The following is a 19316-nucleotide window of genomic DNA, read 5'->3' as shown; positions in this document are numbered from 1 at the left end:
CTCCAGCCTGGGCGACAGAACGAGAGTCCCGATAAACACACACACACACACAAACTGGCCGTAGACACTCACAGTGAGATTTTAATTATTTTTCCTAACGCCAAAAATACAAAATGTTCAACTCACAACTTATAAAAAATGAAGCATAGGAAGGTTTTGTTGTTGTTTATTTTGTGACCGTGCAGTGACAGAATCACCCCTCTCTGCAGCCCTGACCTCCTGGGCTCAAGCCATCCTCCCACCTCAGTCTTCCAGGTAGCTGAGATTATAGGCGTGCATCATCACACTTAGCTACTTTTTAAAAATTTTCAGAGTTAGGGATTTACAGGGGGTGGAGGGAGTGTCTCCCTATGTTGCCCATACTGATCTCCAACTCCTGTCCTCAAGTGATTGTCCCACCTCAGCTTCCCAAAGCACTGGGATTACAGAAGTAAGCCACCACACCCGGCCAGTCTCTCTTTGTTTTTTTGTTTCTTTTTCTTTTTCTTTTTCTTTTTTTTTCCTTTTGAGACAGAGTCTCACTCCCTCACCCAGGCTGGAGTGCAGTGGCGAGATCTGGGCTCACTGCAACTTCCGCTTTCCAAGTTCAGGCGATTATCCAGCCTCAGCCTCCCAAGTAGCTGGGACTATAGGCGCCCACCACCAAATCTGGCTAATTTTTGTATTTTTATAGAGACAAGGTTTCCCCATGTCTGCCAAGCTGGCCTCCAACTCCTGAACTCAAGTGATCCATCCACCTCAGCCTCCCAAAGTGCTGGGATTACAGGCATGAGTCACCGCACCCAGCCTTTTTTAAAAATCTCATTCTGTTGCCCAGGCTGGAGTGCAATCTCAGCTCTGCAACCTCCACCTCCCAGGTTCAAGCAATTCTCCTGCCTCAGCCTCCGAAGTAGCTAGGACTACAAGCATGTGCCACCACGCCCAGCTAATTAGACACATGTTGGCCGGGCTGGTCTCGAACTCCTGACGTCAGGTGATCCACCTGCCTCAGCCTCCCAAAGTGCTGGGATTACAGGTGTGAGCCACCGCACCCTGCCTACAAAAATGCTTTTACAAGAGAGAGAGAAGGGAAGAGAGAAAGCAGAAAATAAATGGAAAGAAAGAAGAGAAAACTCATAAAAGAAAAAGAAAAAATAAGAGAGAAGGAGGGAGAGGGAATCCAAAACAAATTGAGCTAGCTAGCCTAAAGATGTCCTCCTAGTGGCAAGTATGAATAACATCCTTCCGTCTATCTTCACTGTTTAGGCTTCTCTCTCTCCCACAGCTTCCCAGAATAGGGACCTTCGTGTCTAACTCACAGCCCCACACCTGCCAGAGACAGAGCTTGCTAACTGTATAGGGAGCCAGTACAACTCATCAAGAGCCCTCACTCAAGCCAGGGTACCTAGATCAGGTTCCAGCTGTTCTACCTACTGGTCGTGTACTTTACTTAACCACTTAATAACTGTTCCTTCCTCTGGAAATGAGGAGGTTATATTAATATTACAAATACCTCAAAGGGTTGTTATGAAAACTGAAATGAGGTAGTATGGTCATTGTATAGCACTTAGTGCCAGTGATGGTAAGCGCTAGACAAGCATTAACTATTTTTGTGTTTATTGAATGAAACAGAAAATAAGCTGTTTGACAACAGAGACTTGGCCAATTTTGTTAAAAGCTATATCATTGGGCTGGGCACGGTGCATCACGCCTATAATACTAGCACTTTGGGAGGCCGAGGCGAAGGGGATCACAGGTCAGGAGTTCAAGACCAGGCTGGTCTTGAACACAGTGAAATTCTGTCTCTGCTAAAAATACAAAAAATTAGCCAGGTATTGTGGCGCCCGCCTATAGTCCCAGCTACTCTGAAGGCTGAGGCAGTAGAATCCCTTGAACCTGGGAGGCGGAGGTTGTGATGAGCCAAGATTGTGCCACTGCACTCCAGCCTTTGGGTAACAGAGCGAGACTCAGTCTCAAAAAAAAAAAAAAAAATTAGCCAGCAAGGTGGTGCACACCTGTGATCCCAGCTACTCAGGAGGCTGAGGCAGGAGAATCGCCTGAACCCGGGAGGTGGATGCTGCAGTGGGCTGAGATTGCACCACTGCACTCCAGCCTAGGCAACAGAGCAAGACTCCATCTTAAACAAAACAAAGGAAAAAACAGAACCTACTACATGCCAGGCAGACACTGTTGTAGGTGATGAGGATATAGCAGGTTTGTTTTTTGTTGTTGTTGTTGTTTTGAGATGGAGTCTCGCTCTGTCACCTAGGCTGGAGTGCAATGGCATAATCTTGGTTCACTGCAACCTCCGCCTCCTGGGTCCAGGTGATTCTCCTGTCTCAAGCTCCTGAGAAGCTGGGATTACTGGCGCCCGCCACCATGCCTGGCTAATTTTTGTATTTTTTAGTAGAGACAGGGTTTCACCATGTTGGCTAGGCTGGTCCTGAACTCCTGACCTCAGGTAATCCACCTGCCTATGCCTCCCAAAGTGCTAGGATTACATATGTGAGCCACCGCGCCCAGCCCTCATGCATGATTTCGTGTTCTTAAATTTTATTTACTTAAATTTTTTTTTTTTTTTTTTTTTTTTTTTTAATTCGAGATGTTCCCCAGTCTGGTTTCGAACTCCTGGCCTTAAGCAATCCTCCCACCTCAACCTCCCAAAGTGCTAGAATTATAGGCATAAGCCACAGTGCCCCGTCTGTTCTTACATTTTAGAAGTTCAATCATTTACAGTGTTTCTACCACCTATTACCAAGCATCATTCTAGGACAGTAAATCTGAGGCAATTTCTACTCCTAGCTCTGCCTTAAACTTGGACCCAACACTTCCCTTCTCAGGGCCTCAGATCTGTGAAAGGGAGCTTTTGAACCAGATGAATTCTGCCAGCTATGAGACTAGAATGTATTTCTTGACCTTAGAGATTGCATAATCTAAGGGTATTCATTTTGGAGTTGGACAGATCTGGATTCCTATCTGCCATTTATTAGTAAAATAACCCTGAGCAAGTGACCCAGCTGTTTGGAACCTGTTTCCTTGTCTGTGAAACGAGCATGACACCTCCATCTCACACACTTTGTGAATGTCACTTGAGATAATTTATGTAGCGCTTAGCATAAATGCTAGATACAAAAACTCCTCTTTGAATGACAACAGTGACAAGTGGCAGTTTGAAGGACTCTGGAATTAGACTGCCTGGACCCAAGTCCTTCTATCATTTTCTAGCTAGTTACCATTTTTCTGTACCTTGATTTTGCCTGTCTAAAATGGGGATAGTGGCAGGGCGAGGTGGTTCACAACTGTAATCCCAGCACTTTGGGAGGCTGAAGTGAGTGGATCACTTGAGGTCGGGAGTTCGAGACCAGCCTGGACAGCATGGTGAAACCCTAAAAATACAAATAATTAGCTGAGCATGGTGGCGGGTGTCTGTAATCCCAGCTACTCGGAAGGCTTAAGTAGGAGAATCGCTTGAACCTGGGAGGTAGAAGTTAGAGTGAGCTGAGATCCCAACACTGCACTCCAGCCTGGGCGACAGAGCAAAACTCCAGCTCAAAAAAAAAAAAAGAATAGAAATTATAAATTGGGCCGGGCGCGGTGGCTCATGCCTGTAATCCCACCACTTTGGGAGGCCAAGGCGGGCGGATCACCTGAGGTGAGGAGTTCGAGACCAGCCTGACCAACATGGAGAAACCCCATCTCTATTAAAAGTACAAAAATTGGGCTGGGCATAGTGGCTCACACCTGTAATCCCAGCACTTTGGGAGGCCAAGGCAGGCAAATCACGAAGTCAGGAGTTTGAGACCATCCTGGCCAACATAGTGAAACCCTGTCTCTACTAAATATAAAAAAAATTAGCAGCTGGGCACGGTGGCTCAAGCCTGTAATCCCAGCACTTTGGGAGGCTGAGAGGGGTGGATCATGAGGTCAGGAGATCGAGACTATCCTGGCTAACACGGTGAAACCCCGTTTCTACTAATAATACAAAAAAAATTAGCCGGGCGCAGTGGCAGGCGCCTGTCGTCCCAGCTACATGGGAGGCTGAGGCAGGAGAATGGCGTGAACCCAGGAGGCAGAGCTTGCAGTGAGTGGAGATCGTGCCACTGCACTCTAGCCTGGGCGACAGAACGAGACTCCGTCTCAAAAAAAAAAAAAAAAAAAAAAAAAGCCAGGCGTGGTGGCACATGCCTGTAATCCTCCTACTCGGGAGGCTGAGGCAGGAAAATTGCTCGAACCTGGGAGGCAGAGGTTGTAGTAAGCCGAGATCGTGCCACTGCACTCCAGCCTGGGTGACAGAGCAACACTCTGTCTCAAAATAGATAAATAAATAACTTTGCTGGCCATGCTGGCATGTGCCTGTAGTCCCAGCTACCTGGGAGGCTGAGGTGGGAGATTGCCTGAGCCCAGGAGGTCCAGGCTGCAATAAGCAGTGATTGTGCCATTGCACTCCAGCCTGGGTGACAGAGAGAAACCACATCTCAAGAAAACAAACAAGGCTGGTCATGGTGGCTCACACCTGTAATACCAGCACTTTGGGAGGCTGAGGCGGGTGGATTACCTGAGGTCAGGAGTTCGAGGCCAGCCTGGCCAACACGGTGAAACCCCGTCTCTACTAAAAACACAGAAATCAACCGGGTATGGTGGCATGCACCTGTAATCCTAGTAATCCCAGCTACTTGGGAGCCTGAGGCAGGAGAATCGCTACAGCCTGGGCAACAGAGCGAGACTCTATCTCAAGAAAGAAAGAAAGAGAGAAAAAGAAAGGAAGGAAGGAAGGAAGGAAAGAAGGAAGGAAGGAAGGAAGGAAGGCAGGCAGGCAAATAAAACAAACAAAAACCACTGGACATTAAGTGAAATATTGCACAAGGAAAAACAACTGGACATAATACTGTTTTACTAGTGAAATTGCTGACTCCAAGTTCTTAGGCAGGGAAAGTAGTAAGTGAGTCTGGAATATATGATTGCACCAGAAAGCAATGAAGTGCTCAAACACTGTGGTTGTGTCACAACGACTTAGGGACCAACTTGAAGAAGCTATCATTTGCCAAACTTGTCATAATTTCAGCATGAAAAACTGTAATATATTTTAACATTGGAAAAAATCTGTAAATTCACAGTGATAATAAAAAAGGGGCAGGGCTCTTCTTCTTTGTTGTGAAAAGTCTTGCTCTGTCACCCAGGCTGGAGTGCAGTGGCATCATATCGGCTCACTGCAACCTCCCCCCTTCCCGGGTTCAAGTGATTCTTCTGCCTCAGCCTCCCGAGTAACTGGGACTACAGGTGCACGCCACCACACCTGGCTAATTTTTTGTATTTTCAGTAGAGACGGGGTTTCATCATGTTGGACAGGCTGGTCTTGAACTCCTGACTTCAGGTGATCCCCTGGCCTCAGCCGCCCATAGTGCTGGGATTACAGGAATGAGCCACCATGCATGGCCTGGGCTTTTCTTTTCAGAATGTCATAGGAATAATATGAATGAATGAATGACAGTATTGGAAAATCATCATTTTGTAACACAGTAATAACTAATTCAGGTAAGACCATCATGGCTACTAAACCATTGGGCGGGCCAGGCTCGGTGGCTCATGCCTGTAATCCCATCACTTTGGGAAGCCGAGGTGAGCAGATTATTTGAGGTCAGGAGTTCAAGACCAGCCTGGCCAATATGGTAAAACTCCACCTCTATTGAAAATACAGAAAAATGGCCGGTGCAGTGACTCACATCTATAATCCAGCACTTTGGGAGGCCAACGTGGGTAGAGGACCTAAGTGCAGGAGTTTGAGACCTGGCCAACATGGTGAAACCCCATCTCTACTAAAAATACAAAAATTAGCCAGATGTGGTGGCACATACCTATAGTCCCAGCTACTCGGGAGGCTGAGGTTGAATCCAGGAGGCAGAGGTTGCAGTGAGCTGAGACTGTGCCATTGCACTCCAGCCTGAGTGACAGAGTGAAACTCTGTCTCAGAAAAAAAAAAAAAAAAAAAGGCTGGGTGCTCATGCCTATAATCCCAGCACTTTGGAAGGCTGAGGCGGGCGGATCACCTGAGGTCAGAGTTCAAGACTATTCTGGCCAACATGGTGAAACCCTGTCTACTCGGGAGGCTAAGGCAGGAAAATCGCTTGAACCTGGGAGGCGGAGGTTACAGTGAGCCAAGATCGCACCTCTGCACTCCAGCCTGGCGACAGTGAGACTCCATATCAAAAAAAAAAAAAAAAAAAAAAAACAAACCATATTAGGTGTTTAATCAATGTTAAATGTCTTAGCTGTGATTATATTTCGGCTACATAAGATATCCTTAGGAATAAGGTTTCATGTCGTCTATATTTGACTTTCAAAGGATTTAATTCAATAAGGACAAGAAAAATGTAGATATACAAGTGCAGCATAATGTTAATAACCGGTAAATCTAAGTAGAGGGCATATATGGGGGCTGATTTTACTAATCTTTTCTCTTTACTAGAGATTTTTTTAAAATTCCACTTGTAATCCCAGCACTTTGGGAGCTAAGGTGGGTGGATTGCTTGAGTCCAGGGCTTTGAGACCAGCCTGGGTAAAAACTCCGTCTCTACAAAAAATTTAAAAAAATCATTCAGGGGTGGCCGGGCACGGTGGCTCACGCCTGTAGTCCCAGCACTTTGGGAGGCCAACATGGGCTGATCATGAGGTCAGGAGATCGAGACCATCGTGGCTAACCCGGTGAAACCCCATCTCTACTAAAAATACAAAAAATTAGCCGGGTGTGGTGGCGGGCGCCTGTAGTCCCAGCTACTCGGGAGGCTGAGGCAGGAGAATGGTGTGAACCCGGGAGGCGGCGGAGCTTGCAGTGAGTCAAGATGGCGCCACTACACTCCAGCCTGGGTAACAGAGCGAGACTTCGTCTCAAAAAAAAAAGAAAAAAAAAATTAGTCAGGGGTAGTGGTGTGCACCTGTAGTCCCAGCTACTCAGGAGGCTGAGGTGTAAGGATTGTTTGAGCCCAGGAGATCAAGGCTGCAGTGATTTGAGACTACACCACTGCACTCCAGCCTGGGCAACAGACCCTGACTCTTTCTTCTTTTTCTTTTTTTTTTTTCTGAGACAGAGTCTCACTCTGTCGCCCAGGCTGGAGTGCGGTGGCACAATCTCAGCTCACTGCAAGCTCCGCCTCCCAGGTTCAAAACCATTCTCCTGCCTCAGCCTCCTGAGTAGCTGGGACTACAGGTGCCCGCCACCACGCCCGGCTAATTTTTTTGTATTTTTAGTAGAGACGGGGTTTCACCGTGTTAGCCAGGATGGTCTCGATCTCCTGACCTCATGATCCACCCGCCTCAGCCTCCCAAAGTGCTGGGATTACAGGCGTGAGCCACCGCGCCCGGCCCAGACCCTGACTCTTACAAAAAAATAAAGTACATATAAATACATACATACATATAAAACATACATATAAAAAACAAAGGCCATGTGCAGTGGTTCACGCCTGTAATCCCAGCACTTTGGGGGGCCGAGGTGGGAAGATCACAGGGTCAGGAGTTCAAGATCAGACTGGCCAACATAGTGAAACCCCATCTCTACTAGAAAATACAAAAAATAAGCCAGGCCTGGTGGTGGGCGCTTGTAATCCCAGTAACTAGAGAGGCTAAGGCAGGAGAATCGCTTGAACCCGGGAGGCGGAGGTTGCAGTGAGCCGAGATTATGCCATGGTACTCCAGCCCGGGCTATAGTATGAGACTCTGTCTCAAAAAAAAAAAAAAAAAAAATTTTTATATATATATATCATTAAAATGAAAACATAATGCAGCAAAAGAAGCAAGACAGAAGGGGTAAGCTTTCTTGCCTACCTTAGTCACACACAGGCAGTGGCAGAACTGGTATCAGGAACTTTACCTCTATCATCCCTACAATTATCTATCTATATTGTTCAAGACAATGGCTCACTCTGTTGCCCAGGCTGGAGTGCAGTGGCACAATGGTGGCTTACTGTAACTTCAGCTTCTCAAATAATCTGTATCTTTGTCACAAATGGAAAGTTAGAGTATCACTTGCTAAGGAGACAGATGAGATCATAGCACACAACAGCCTTGGGTTCCTGGCCTCAAGCAATACTCCTGTAGGCAACCTCCGCCTCCTGGGTTCAAGCGATTCTCCTGCCTCAGCCTCCCAAGTAGCTGGGATTACAGGCGTGCACCACCACGCCTGGCTAATTTTTTGTATTTTTAATAGAAACAGGGTTAGCCAGGCTGGTCTCGAACTCCTGACCTCAGGTGATCCGCTGGCCTTGGCCTCCTAAAGTGCTGAAATTATAGGCGTGAGCCACTGCGCCCGGTCAGGCACCACCACTCTTGGAGGGCAGAAGCTGGCATCTTGCTGCATTTGCTCAAGGAAGCTCTGTAGGTACTGCTTCCTCACTGTCTTGTTTCCATACTCAGCAACCTTTTCATGACCCATCCCCATTCCTACATTTAATCACACACATCTCAGAGTGCTAGGGCTTTATTACAAATGGAGTTGCCTGCTAGAGAGGCCCTTCTCCAATCTTTCTTCTGTACCTTCTTCCCTCCCAAAGACATCCCTGTAGGGGAGGTCAGTAGGCCATTAGGTAGGAGGAAATCTGGAGAGTGAAAAGGGGCACTGCTTTTGTCGACGTCCTCTAAAACAACCCCTGAGTCTGAAGGCTGGCTCCAGTTGAGAATCTTCTAGTGGAAGAGGTTTAGCTCTCATCTTCAAGGTCCTTCATTTCTACATCCTGGGGAGCTTTTGTCTTCTTTTGCCTTTTGAGCTGTGGTTCACTAGTCCTGGCTGGCTTTGAAGGGGCTTCCACTGAGTAAAGGGAAGAAGGAAGTATTAACCTAAATAAATCCAGGATTCCCCTCACCCACCTCTGTCCCAGCCTCACCTTCCATGGCTGCCTTCTCTTTCTGGGCAAGCCGAATCTGCTGGAGGAGTTTTCTGCGCTTCTTCCCTGACAGAGTAATGTTGGCACGTGCACTGGACCTGATGGGTAAGTGGAAATAAAGATAGCTAGGTTAACCTGAACCATCCGAGGTCACACAAATGGTTCTGGCTATAGAAAAAGTATTAAATAAATATAATACAAATAGTAATAGAAACCCTAAATATTTACATTAAAGAAGCTAATAAAAGGACAAGAAACTAAAAAAAGGATCAGGGGCAGTGGCTCATGCCTGTAATCCTAATAGTTTGGGAGGCTGAGGTGGGCGGATCACCTGAGATCAGGAGTTCAAGACCAGCCTGGCCAACATGGTGAAACCCTGTCTCTATTAAAAATACAAAAATTAGGCCAGGCACGGTGGCTCACGTCTGTAATCCCAGCACTTTGGGAGGCCGAGGCGGGTGGATCACGAGGTCGGGAGGCCGAGGCGGGTGGATCAGGAGGTCAGGAGATCAAGACCATCCTGGCTAACACGATGAAACCCCGTCTCTACTAAAAATACAAAAAATTAGCCAGGCGTGGTGGCGGGTGCCTGCAGTCCCAGCTACTCAGGAGGCTGAGGTGGGAGAATAGCGTGAACCTGGGAGGTGGAGCTTGCAGTGAGAGGAGATCGCGCCACTGCACTCCAGCCTGGGCGACAGAGAGAGACTCCATCTCAAAAAAAAAAAACCAAAAACCAAAAATCAGCCGGGTGCAGTGGCGAGCGCCTGTAACCCCAGCTACTCCGGAGGCTGGGGCAGGAGAATTGCTTGAACCCGGGAGGCGGAGGTTGCAGTGAGCCAAGATCACGCCACTTCACTCCAGCCTGGGCAACAGAGGGAAACTCCGTCTTAAAAAAGAAAAAAAAAATTAAAAAACAAAGGACATAGAAAGTAATTAATGGGATGGGAACTCTTCCTCAAAACACAGGAGGCCTTGAAACTTACAAGTGAAATCCTATGAGTACCTTTGGGAACTCATAGTACCTTTGTGTAAAACCGAGTTTTACACGCCTATATGTGCACTTTTCTGTATGTAAAAATAAGTTTACTTATAAAAATCTACGTGAATGTACAATATTACTTGGAGAGTCAACAGATTTCCTGAGATTCTTTTTTTTTTTTTTTTTTTTTTGAGACATAGTCTCGCTCTGTCGCCCAGGCTGGAGTGCAGTAGCGCGATCTCAGCTCACTGCAACCTCCGCCTCCCAGGTTCAAGCAATTCTCCTGCCTCAGCCTCCCGTGTAGCTGGGACTACAGGTGCCGGCCACCATGCACGGCTAATTTTTGTATTTCTAGCAGAGATGGGGTTTCACCATGTTGATCAGGCTGGTCTCCTGATCTCTGGTGATCCGCCCGCGTCAGCCTCCCAAAGTGCTGGGATTATAGGCGTGAGTCACCGCCCCCGGCTTTCCTGAGATTCTTAACAGAATCCAAAACCCAAAGAAAGGTTGTCTGCTACAGGTATTGTGAGAGGCTAGCAGAGCTTAGGAACTAACACACAGACATTCCCCGCATAAGCGTCAGTGCACAAGGAGGTGAGCTGAGAGGTGAAGCTGCTCCGGAGCTCTGCAGGGAGGAGGGAAGACTCGGTGGGGACGACCAACAGGAAGAGGGTCTAGTACTCACGCCCGCTTTTTGAGGTGGTGCCGCGTGATCAGCCCTTGGTCTATCACAGCCCCGACCACCCGGTGCCTCAGACGCCGCTCCCGATTCAGCACTCGCCGGCGTTTGAACAGCTTCTTCTTCAGCTCCTACTGGGGAGAAAGATGCGAATCAGATGGAGTGGACTCACCGCGACCCCGGGCCGCTTCACGAGGCAACCCCGGCCACCCATTGATCCCATCTTGTGCGAGATAAACGGGCTCGGGGACACTTCAGGAAACAAAGTCGCGGCCCCCACAGAGTCACCGTTCGGGGCCGGTTGATCTTTCCCCCGGGAGCTCCCATAGCTGCGAAGCCACACCACTTCACGGTCCGTACTTCCGCTCAGCGCGGGATCCGCGTGGCTCCGCCCCGGCCTTCCGCGGGCCAATCGCAATTCGGGGGCGGGTCCTTGGGCTATATAAAGGAGCTCCGCAGTGCGCAAGACCTTTTGGAGGGAGGTGAGCGAGTAAGTGAGGTTTCTTTGTAGTAGCCGGATTGGGCTGCCGGGAGTGGCGGGGGTGTCGGGCGGAAGGCTCTGGGCGAGGCCTCAGGATCCTCCTTTTCTTGGCGGGGATCGGGCTTGTGGTACCGCTCCCCGTAATGTGCGGAGGAAGAGGGAAAGGGCTCTGGCCCCCTCGGCGTCATGTCTTCGGTGCCGGCGGCTTCCCATCCGCTGGTTCTATCCTCAAGCGCCGGGACACCGGGAATCTCGGACCGGGACAACCGAGATCCAGCTGGCTCCTCCATGGGGTTGCTCACATGTTCTCATTTGATTTCAGGTCTGCGGACGCTGTATCCCCTCTTCCACTTCCCGCTGCAGCCAATAAAGGCCGTTCCTATCATAGTCAGTCTGTGTCCGCGTTCTTTTTCCCGAAACTGCAGAGTTTGGGGAAGCTGTATGCTGCCTTTCGCTACGCGGAATTTGCAGATCTTCCCCTGGACTTCCGACCTCTGGATGGAGTAGGGTGGACGCTTCACACAAGGTTCTCTGGTCGAACTTAACGAAACTCCAGATGGCTGCGCTGCGTCGAATGCTCCACTTGCCGAGCCTGATGATGGGGACGTGCCGCCCCTTTCCGGGTAGGGAGGTGGGACAGAGTAGGGAGGGCAGGGTGGGTTCTTCGTGACTCAGGAGTGTAGTCCCTGAAATTGTGGCTCTCAGACCCTGCAGTGGCCTGTGCGCGGTGGCTCACGGCTGATATCCGAACACTTTGCCAGTCTGAGGTGGGCAGATCGCTTGGCCGAGGAGTTCGAGACCAGCCTAGGACAACATAGCGAGACCCCCGTCTACAAAAAATTAACTGGGCATGATGGCGCCTGTAGTACTAGCTACTCAGGAGACTGACGTGGGAGGATCACCTGAGCCCAGGAAGGGGAGGCTTCAGTGAGCCATGATTGTGCCACTGCACTCCACCCTGGGTCACAGAGTGAGACCCTGTCTTAAAAAAAAAAAAAGACCCCAGTGTGTATATGCGCCGTTTTTGCAGTGGTGAGATAGACCGAGTGACACCCTCCAACCGTGCCCACAGACTCACTGGCTGGTAGCTGCCTGGCGGACCGCTGTCTCTGGGATCGGCTGCATGCCCAGCCCCGTTTGGGCACTGTCCCCACCTTCGACTGGTTCTTTGGATACGAGGAAGTCCAGGAGCTCCTACTACCGTTGCTGCAGGAGGCACGGGCTGCCAGTCCTCTGCGGGTGCTGGATGTGGGCTGTGGGACCTCCAGCCTATGTACAGGCCTCTACACCAAATCTCCACACCCAGTGGATGTGTTAGGGGTGGACTTTTCTCCTGTGGCTGTGGCCTACATGAACAGCCTCCTGGAGGGTGGCCAAGGCCGAACACCTCTATGCCCTGGGCACCCTGCCTCCAGCCTCCACTTCATGCATGCCGATGCCCAGAACCTGGGGTCTGTGGCTTCCTCAGGCTCTTTCCAACTACTGCTGGACAAGGGCACCTGGGATGCTGTTGCCAGGGGAGGTCTGCCTAGGGCTTACCAGCTGCTATCAGAATGCTTGCGGGTTCTAAACCCTCAGGGGACCCTAATTCAATTCTCGGATGAGGATCCTGATGTGCGACTGCCCTGCCTGGAACAAGGGTCGCATGGCTGGGCTGTGACTGTGCAGGAGCTAGGCCCTTTCAGGGGCATCACCTACTTTGCTTACTTGATTCAAGGCTGTCATTAAAGACATTTTAGTAGTCCTAACCCTAGTATTTCTGTGGGCAAGGAGAGGGCTGAAGAACTATTGTCTTTGCAAGCTATCTGGCTGCAAAGTGAGTCCTGGCTTCCATATTTACTAGCTGGGTGCCATGTTGCTGAATGTTTCTGTTCCTCAGTTTACTCATCTGCAGAGTGGGAATAATCTGGGGTTACAGAGATTGCATACAATGATGTGTGCAATATTTAGCACAAGATGAATGCTGAAAAGAGAAGGTACAAGTGGGTCTTTCCCCAGTTTCAACTAACTGGAGCTCCTAAAAGCAGCAGACAGGAACTGAATCCAAACCCCGGCGCCGACTGACTTGTATAATCTAGTGGCCTAAACTGTAAGCCTCATTTTTCTCACCTGTAAAAGGAGATTGTGAGAGGATGGGTATAAGGAGCTTCATAAACCTGGATGAGATGTTTGAGAGGGAGGGAACAATGCTTACCCTCAAAGCTATTAGGAGGCAGGAGACAAGAATATTCCACAAAGCCCCTTCAACAAACACAGGAACCTGTTGCTGAGTCCCAGAAGGGACAGTGGTTGGTGGCTTCCAGACACTTTGTGTCCTCAAGAATCCAACAAGCATCTTCATCATCCTGGTCTGCCCCCAGCTAAGTCCAGTGTTAAGTGTTCTGTGGGCTGCAAGCCCAGCCTGGGATGGAGGAGGAGAAGGGAGAAAAATATTACTGATATATTATCAAATTACAAAACTGGCTCATTCCTATAATCACGGCACTTTGGGAGGCCAAAGTGGGCAGATTGCTTGAGTCCCAAGAGTTTGAGCCCTGGCAATCAAGTGACACCCCTAACTCTACAAAAACAAATTAGTCAGGGATAGTGGCACAGGCATGTAGTTCCAACTACTCAGGAGGCTGAGCTGGGAGGACTGCTTGAGCCCTGGGAGGTTGAAGCTGCAATGGGCCGTGATAAGCTGCTAAAAATTAATGTGGTATTCTTTGCTTATGAAAATATAGAGCATTTTTATCACTAAGAGTCTAACCTTGCAGCCTCAATTTTCTCATTTATAAAGGGGAAGTACCTTCATTGGGTTTTTCTGAAAATCATGAAGTAAAAGTGTTTAGCATAGTACCTGGCACATAGTAAATGCTCAAAAAAAATGTAGCTTCTTGGGAGGCTGAGGCAGGCAGATTTCCTGAGCTCAGGAGTTTGAGACCAGCCTGGGCAATACGGTGAAACCCTGTTTCTACTAAAATACAAAAAAAAAAAAAAAAAAAAAAATCCAGGCGTGGCTACTTGGGAGGCTGAGGCAGGAGAATTCCTTGGACCTGGGAGGCGGAGGTTGCAGTGAGCTGAGATCCCGCCACTGCACTGCAATCTAGGCGACAGAGCATGACTCTGTCTTAAAAAAAAAAAAAAAAGTAGCTTATTTAACAGTACACAGACGTGGCCGGGCACGGTGACTCATGCCTGTAATCCCGCACTTTGGGAGGCTGAGGCGGGCGGATCACAAGGTGAGGAGATCGAGACGATCCTGGCTAACACAGTAAAACCCTGTCTCTACTAAAAATACAAAAAATTTGTAAAAATACAAAAAAAAATTGCCCGGCCGGTCTTGGGGTAATTTTATCTTTTCCCGTAGCAATGTAAATATTTTGAAAGTACAGATTAAGGCTGGGCGCGGTGGCTCACGCCTGTAATCCCAGCACTTTGGGAGACGGATGTGGGTGGATCACGAGGTCAGGAGATCAAGACCATCGTGGCTAACACCGTGAAACCCCGTCTCTACTAAAAATACAAAAAATTAGCCGGGCGAGGTGGCAGGTGCCTGTGGTCCCAGCTACTCAGCAGGCTGAGGCAGGAGAATGGTGTGAACCCGGGAGGCAGAGCTTGCAGTGAACCAAGGGGGCGCTACTGCACTCCAGCCTGGGCGACAGAAGGAGACTCTGTCTCAAAAAAAAAAAAAGAAAGAAAGTAAAGATTAAAGGATGGCACCCATTCTGATACCAGAACTGCTCTCTACAATTCAACTTCGCCAACTGCCTTGACTTTTCTCTCCCACATCTTCACATTTATTGAGCACCTGCAGTGTGCCTGGCACTGCAGAATGCAGGGGCCATAACTGACTTCCATCTTGGCTCTGCCCAGAACATTCAGATCACAGTGGCCCCCTGAATGAGCCACCTGCCTCACCTGGCTCTTCACTTGGGTCTTGGAGGAAGGCCTCAGCATCCTCTTCCTCACCAGTGAGCAGCAGCAGCTCCTCATGAGGCGAATGGAGATCCCCACTCTCTTCATTCACCTCAGAGGCTTCCACCACAATAGACAGCAGATGGGACTTTTGAGAGAAATCCTGAATAGGGACAGCAAGGAGGTTGGGCCAAATTGGAGGGTAAGCCGGCTGCCAGACACAGGGTGGGGAAGTATAACCTGAATATGCCAGTGACCTTCAACCTTGCCAGTTTTTCCTCTGTCCCAGAGAGGGTTGGGCAGCCTGGGACTCTGGATGCTGGGAGGAGCCTGGGCTATTTGTAGTCCAAAGCCCATCCTCCTTGCTTCTCCCTGGCACAAGGGCCATGGTGGTGATTCTTAGAGTGCAAGATGATTGAACTCAGAGGAGGGTATTCCTGCCCAGTGCACCCCACAAACTGTTCCTTTAATCTTCTTTGGAGCCTGGCGCTTTAAGCTCTGACTGTGCTAAGTGATTATGGGCTTTCAGGGGAGGGGAAAATGCTCAAGAGGTGAGATCGGATCTTTATTTCTACTTACTCCCTGGAGACACTGGGATGGCAGCAAGGGTAGGAGACAAGGGCACCTGGATTAAAGCCCTGTGGGCCAAGAGTCGTGATAACCAACTTGGAATTTCCTGACTCCTTTGCTTACTGATTTTCCCAACCTGGCATGTTTGTATGTTATTTAATGAATATTTATATGGTGTTTACTCTTTGTCAGGAGCTGTTTTAATTGCTTTACATATAACTTATTTAATTCTCCTAAAACTGTGAGACAAGTACTGTTATAAGCTCATTTTCTGATGCAGAAACCCGGGCACAAGAACTTGCCTGTAATCAGTCACACAGTTAAAAGGTGTTTTCTTCTGTAAAGCAGAATTCAGTATGTTAAACGAATCCAGCCTTTTAGTGGTTGAAAACAAAGCAAAACAGCCAGGCATGGTGGCTCACGCCTGTAATCCCAGCACTTTGGGAGGCCGAGGTAGGCGGATCACGAGGTCAGGAGCTCGAGACCAGCCTGACCAACATGGTGAGACCCCGTCTCTACTAACATTACCAAAAATTAGCCGACCGTGGTGGCGGGCGCCTGTAGTCCCAGCTACTCGGGAGGCTGAGGCAAGAATGCCGTGAAACCGGGAGGCGGAGCTTGCAGTGAGCCAAGATCCTGCCCCTGTACTCCAGCCTGGGTGACAGAGTGAGACTCTGTCTCAAAAAAAAAAAAAAAAAAAAAAAAAAAAGAAAAGAAAAGAAAAAAAAGAAAACAAAGCAAAACAAAAAGCAATACCAGCCAGGCGTGGTGGTGCACGCCTGTAATCCCAGCTATTCGGGAAGTTGAGGCAGGAGCATCCCTTGGGCTCTGGAAGTCGAGGCTTCAGTGAACCATGATCGCCACTGCACTCCAACCCTGGGCGACAGAGCGAGACCTTGTCTCCAAAAACAAACAAAACCATGCCCACACACTAACAACAAAACCAAAAAAGCCCTAGACAATACCAAGTGTGTACCATAACGAGAAAAGGAACAGGTTGTTTGTAAAATAAATGTTAAAGTTACTATTACCCATTTCTCCAACCAGTACACTTGACTTTCAGTGTTTGTTCCAGAGTTGAGGGGATGGAGAGGGATATGTATGTGTGTGGATGACCTCCATTCGCTGTGTTGAAAACGCGCGGGTGACTGCAGGAAACCACAGAGCACAGCTCGGGTCTCTACTGATCGGGAAACGACGGAAGACAGAAAAATGGGCAATCATAAAACCCACGGCAACCATGAAGACACGCACTCTCCCCCTAGCAATCCCACCCCAGAACTCAGGACACAGGGTGCCCACGCTCAGCGCTTGGCGCCAGCACTTCTTGAACACCCTCAACCCCCTCAGCTAAACCTGAGATCCCGGTGCTCCGGATTCTAAACGTTTCCTTGAGCGGGTCCTCTCTAGCCGGCCGTTTATCTATGGTTTCTGCTATAGGGCGCTCTAGCCTGCGCGAAGGGGCAGTGAGACCGCGCGGGTACAGCTCGCGGCTGCGGTGAACTCCGGTGGGCGCCCTGCTGGTTGAGCAGGCGGCCATGGAGTTCTTGCGGAAAACGCTGATCACAGTCGCAGTGCTGGGCGCAGGGGCTGGCGTGGGCTTCGCGCTCCTTGCTATCGTGACCCCCGGAGAGCAGCGGAAGCAGGAAATGCTAAAGGTAGAAGCAACTGGTAATCCCGAGGATGGGTGGGCGGGTGGAGAGTCCCGGACTGGAGCTCCTGCGAACTCCCCTTCCTGCCCTCAGGAGATGCCACTGCAGGACCCGCGGAGCAGGGAGGAGATGGCCAAGACCCAGCAGCTATTGGTGGCCACTCTGCAGGAGGCAGCGACCACACAGGAGAACGTGGCCTGGAGGAAGAACTGGATGGTTAGCGAAGGCGGCGCCGGCGGGAGGTCACCGTGAGACCGGACTTGACCCTGTGGGCGCTGGGACCTTGGCTCGGGCGCAGGAATCCGATGCAGGCTTTCTCCGTGGGCCCAGCGGAGAGTCCGGCCGAGATGCCATGCCCAGGACTCTCCAGGGTCCTGTGAGCTGCCGTCGGGTGAGCACGTTCCCCCCAAACCCTGGACTGATTGCTTTAAAGTCCGCAAGGCGGGCCAGGGCCGAGACGCGAGTCGGATGTGGTTAACTGAAAGAATCAATAAATCATGTTCCTCCACCCAGAATGAGCCCTGCCGTCGACACCTACCAATGCTTAGAGACCCGTGGTCGGTGCTGGGGGCATGGCCTGCACCTGCTACCTGTCCCATCCCACCAGAAGAAGCTGATCCCAATAGGTATCTCGACCACATTCTCTTTTTTTTTTTTTTTTTTTTTTTTTTTTTTGAGACGGAGTCGCTTTCTGCCACTCAGGCTGGAGTGTGGTGGCACGATCTCGGCCCACTGCAACCTCTGCCTCCCGGGTTCAAGCGATTCTCCTGCCTCAGCTTCCCGAGTAGCCGGGATCACAGGCGCGCACCACCACGCCCAGCTAATTTTTGTGTTTTTACTAGAGACAGGGTTTGACCATGTTGGCCAGCCTGGTCTCGAACTCCAGACCCAGGTGATCCGCCCGCCTCGAACTACCAAAGTGCTGGGATTACAGGCGTGAACCACCTCGCCCTGCTGCGGCCACAGTTTCTATTTCTTTTTTTTGAGATGGAGCCTTGCTCTTGTTGCCCAGGCAGGAGTGCAGTGGCGCAATCTTGGCTCACTGCAACCTCCACCTCAAGCTGTTCTCCTTACTTAGCTTTCCAGGTAGCTGGGTTCAGGCTGTTCTCCTTACTTAGCCTTCCAGGCAGCTGGGATTACAAGCGTCCGCGACCACGCCTGGCTGATATTTGTAGTTTTAGTAGAGGCGGGTTTCACCATGTGGCCAGGCTGGTCTCGAACTCCTGACCTCAGGTGATTCACCCACCTTGGCCTCCCAAAGTGCTGGGATTACAGGCCTGAGCCACTGCACCCGGCCAACCACATTTTCAAAACAGGTCATGTGGTGTCAGGTTGGAGTGTACTTCCCGGGATAACTGTGGGACATTCCTGAAATCTGAACTATCCTGGAAAATCTTGAAGTAATAGATGCCTACAGAGGACACTCAGGACTCCTGTCCTTGGAGTGAGATTGGAGGGGCATCTAGCACTTAACATATGCCGCAGTGCTTTCTGTGCCCGTTATTTAACCTCTGGTTAAACAAGCTTAGGAGGCTGACTTACTAGAAGTAAAAGGAGTGTGCTTTGAGTCACAGATCTTAGTTCAACTCCAGCATGTTACAAACCTCAGTCTTGTTCTCTGAAAGGTCATAACTATGAGGATTAGCGTAAAAAATTAATTTAGAAATGTAAAGTGGTCTCCAATCTCTGAATCCGGTCAGGATTTATTGGAGTTGCCACTGAGAGGATGAAATAAGTGGGGTCAAAGCCCCACAGCCTAGCCAACCAAGTTGCTCTTCTTTTGTCTATCCTCTGGTTCCCAAGCAAGATTGCAATTGAAAAAAAGGCTGCTGTTATTAAAGTCAGAACACCAAATAAAGCTTTTCTTTCTTTTTCTTTTTCTTTTGAGACAGAGTTTCTCTGTTGTTGCCCAGGCTGGAGTGCAATGGAGCTATCTCAACACACTGCAACCTCCGCCTCCCAGGTTCAAGCGATTCTCCTGCCTCAGCCTCCCAAGTAGCTGGGACTACAGGGGTGCGCCACTACGCCAGGATAATCTTTGTATTTTTAGTAGAGACAGGGTTTTGCCGTGTTGGCCACGCTGGTCTCGAACTCCTGACCTCAGGTGATCTACCCGCCTCAACCTCCCAAAGTGCTGGGATTACAAGTATGACCCACTGTGCCTGGCCCCAAATAAATCTTTCTAACACTGGGGTATAAACCCAGA

General features: G+C 49.6%; 4 protein-coding genes and 1 non-coding gene across 6 annotated transcripts; 3 read left to right on the top strand and 2 right to left on the bottom strand.

The window, feature by feature from the left end:
* Positions 1 to 8433: 8433 nt before the first annotated feature.
* C1H11orf98 (chromosome 1 C11orf98 homolog) lies at positions 8434 to 10912 on the bottom strand. Its single transcript, XM_007995386.3, has 4 exons — positions 10799 to 10912; positions 10517 to 10641; positions 8853 to 8950; positions 8434 to 8776 (listed from the first exon to the last, which is right to left on the bottom strand). Exons 1-4 carry the CDS (start codon positions 10835 to 10837, stop codon positions 8667 to 8669), a joined length of 372 nt encoding a protein of 123 aa, XP_007993577.1. The 5' UTR covers positions 10838 to 10912; the 3' UTR covers positions 8434 to 8666.
* A 26-nt stretch (positions 10913 to 10938) lies between these two features.
* Positions 10939 to 12739, top strand: CSKMT (citrate synthase lysine methyltransferase). Of its 2 annotated transcripts, none has more exons than XM_037999195.2 (3): positions 10939 to 11000; positions 11314 to 11614; positions 12064 to 12739. In XM_037999195.2, exons 2-3 carry the CDS (start codon positions 11548 to 11550, stop codon positions 12717 to 12719), a joined length of 723 nt encoding a protein of 240 aa, XP_037855123.1. In that variant the 5' UTR covers positions 10939 to 11000; positions 11314 to 11547; the 3' UTR covers positions 12720 to 12739. The 2 variants fall into 2 exon arrangements, with proteins under 2 accessions (XP_037855123.1, XP_072871606.1); XM_073015505.1 differs by having other exon boundaries at positions 10980 to 11000; positions 11417 to 11614.
* On the top strand, positions 11089 to 11237 carry LOC119624611 (small nucleolar RNA SNORA57). The gene has a single exon (XR_005240767.1). It is a non-coding gene; the product is annotated as a small nucleolar RNA SNORA57 (small nucleolar RNA).
* A 357-nt stretch (positions 12740 to 13096) lies between the features above and the next one.
* Positions 13097 to 15276, bottom strand: LBHD1 (LBH domain containing 1). Its single transcript, XM_037999196.2, is given in 4 exon segments — positions 13097 to 13392; positions 14892 to 15125; positions 15128 to 15198; positions 15200 to 15276. Coding segments are annotated over 4 exon segments (678 nt in total).
* UQCC3 (ubiquinol-cytochrome c reductase complex assembly factor 3) lies at positions 15079 to 17625 on the top strand. The gene is made up of 2 exons (XM_007995423.3): positions 15079 to 17116; positions 17204 to 17625. Exons 1-2 carry the CDS (start codon positions 16997 to 16999, stop codon positions 17360 to 17362), a joined length of 279 nt encoding a protein of 92 aa, XP_007993614.3. The 5' UTR covers positions 15079 to 16996; the 3' UTR covers positions 17363 to 17625.
* The last annotated feature ends 1691 nt before the right edge of the window (positions 17626 to 19316 follow it).

Source organism: Chlorocebus sabaeus, chromosome 1, assembly GCF_047675955.1.
Source record: "Chlorocebus sabaeus isolate Y175 chromosome 1, mChlSab1.0.hap1, whole genome shotgun sequence".
NCBI classification, from domain to species: domain Eukaryota; kingdom Metazoa; phylum Chordata; class Mammalia; order Primates; family Cercopithecidae; genus Chlorocebus; species Chlorocebus sabaeus.
The sequence above is the reverse complement of the archived record's forward strand: the minus strand, read 5'-3'. Positions and strand labels throughout refer to the sequence as shown.

What these genes read in the sequence shown, in the direction of transcription:
- UQCC3 (XM_007995423.3), top strand. Translation starts at nt 16,997, where the DNA reads ATGGAGTTCTTGCGGAAAACGCTGATCACAGTCGCAGTGCTGGGCGCA. An exon ending in GGAAGCAGGAAATGCTAAAG is followed by an intron (nt 17,117 to 17,203) that starts GTAGAAGCAACT and finishes TCCTGCCCTCAG; the next exon opens with GAGATGCCACTGCAGGACCC.
- C1H11orf98 (XM_007995386.3), bottom strand. Translation starts at nt 10,837, where the DNA reads ATGGGAGCTCCCGGGGGAAAGATCAACCGGCCCCGAACG. An exon ending in CACCACCTCAAAAAGCGGGC is followed by an intron (nt 8,951 to 10,516) that starts GTGAGTACTAGA and finishes CTTACCCATCAG; the next exon opens with GTCCAGTGCACGTGCCAACA. An exon ending in AGAGAAGGCAGCCATGGAAG is followed by an intron (nt 8,777 to 8,852) that starts GTGAGGCTGGGA and finishes CCCTTTACTCAG; the next exon opens with TGGAAGCCCCTTCAAAGCCA.
- CSKMT (XM_037999195.2), top strand. Translation starts at nt 11,548, where the DNA reads ATGGCTGCGCTGCGTCGAATGCTCCACTTGCCGAGCCTGATGATGGGG. An exon ending in GACGTGCCGCCCCTTTCCGG is followed by an intron (nt 11,615 to 12,063) that starts GTAGGGAGGTGG and finishes CCGTGCCCACAG; the next exon opens with ACTCACTGGCTGGTAGCTGC.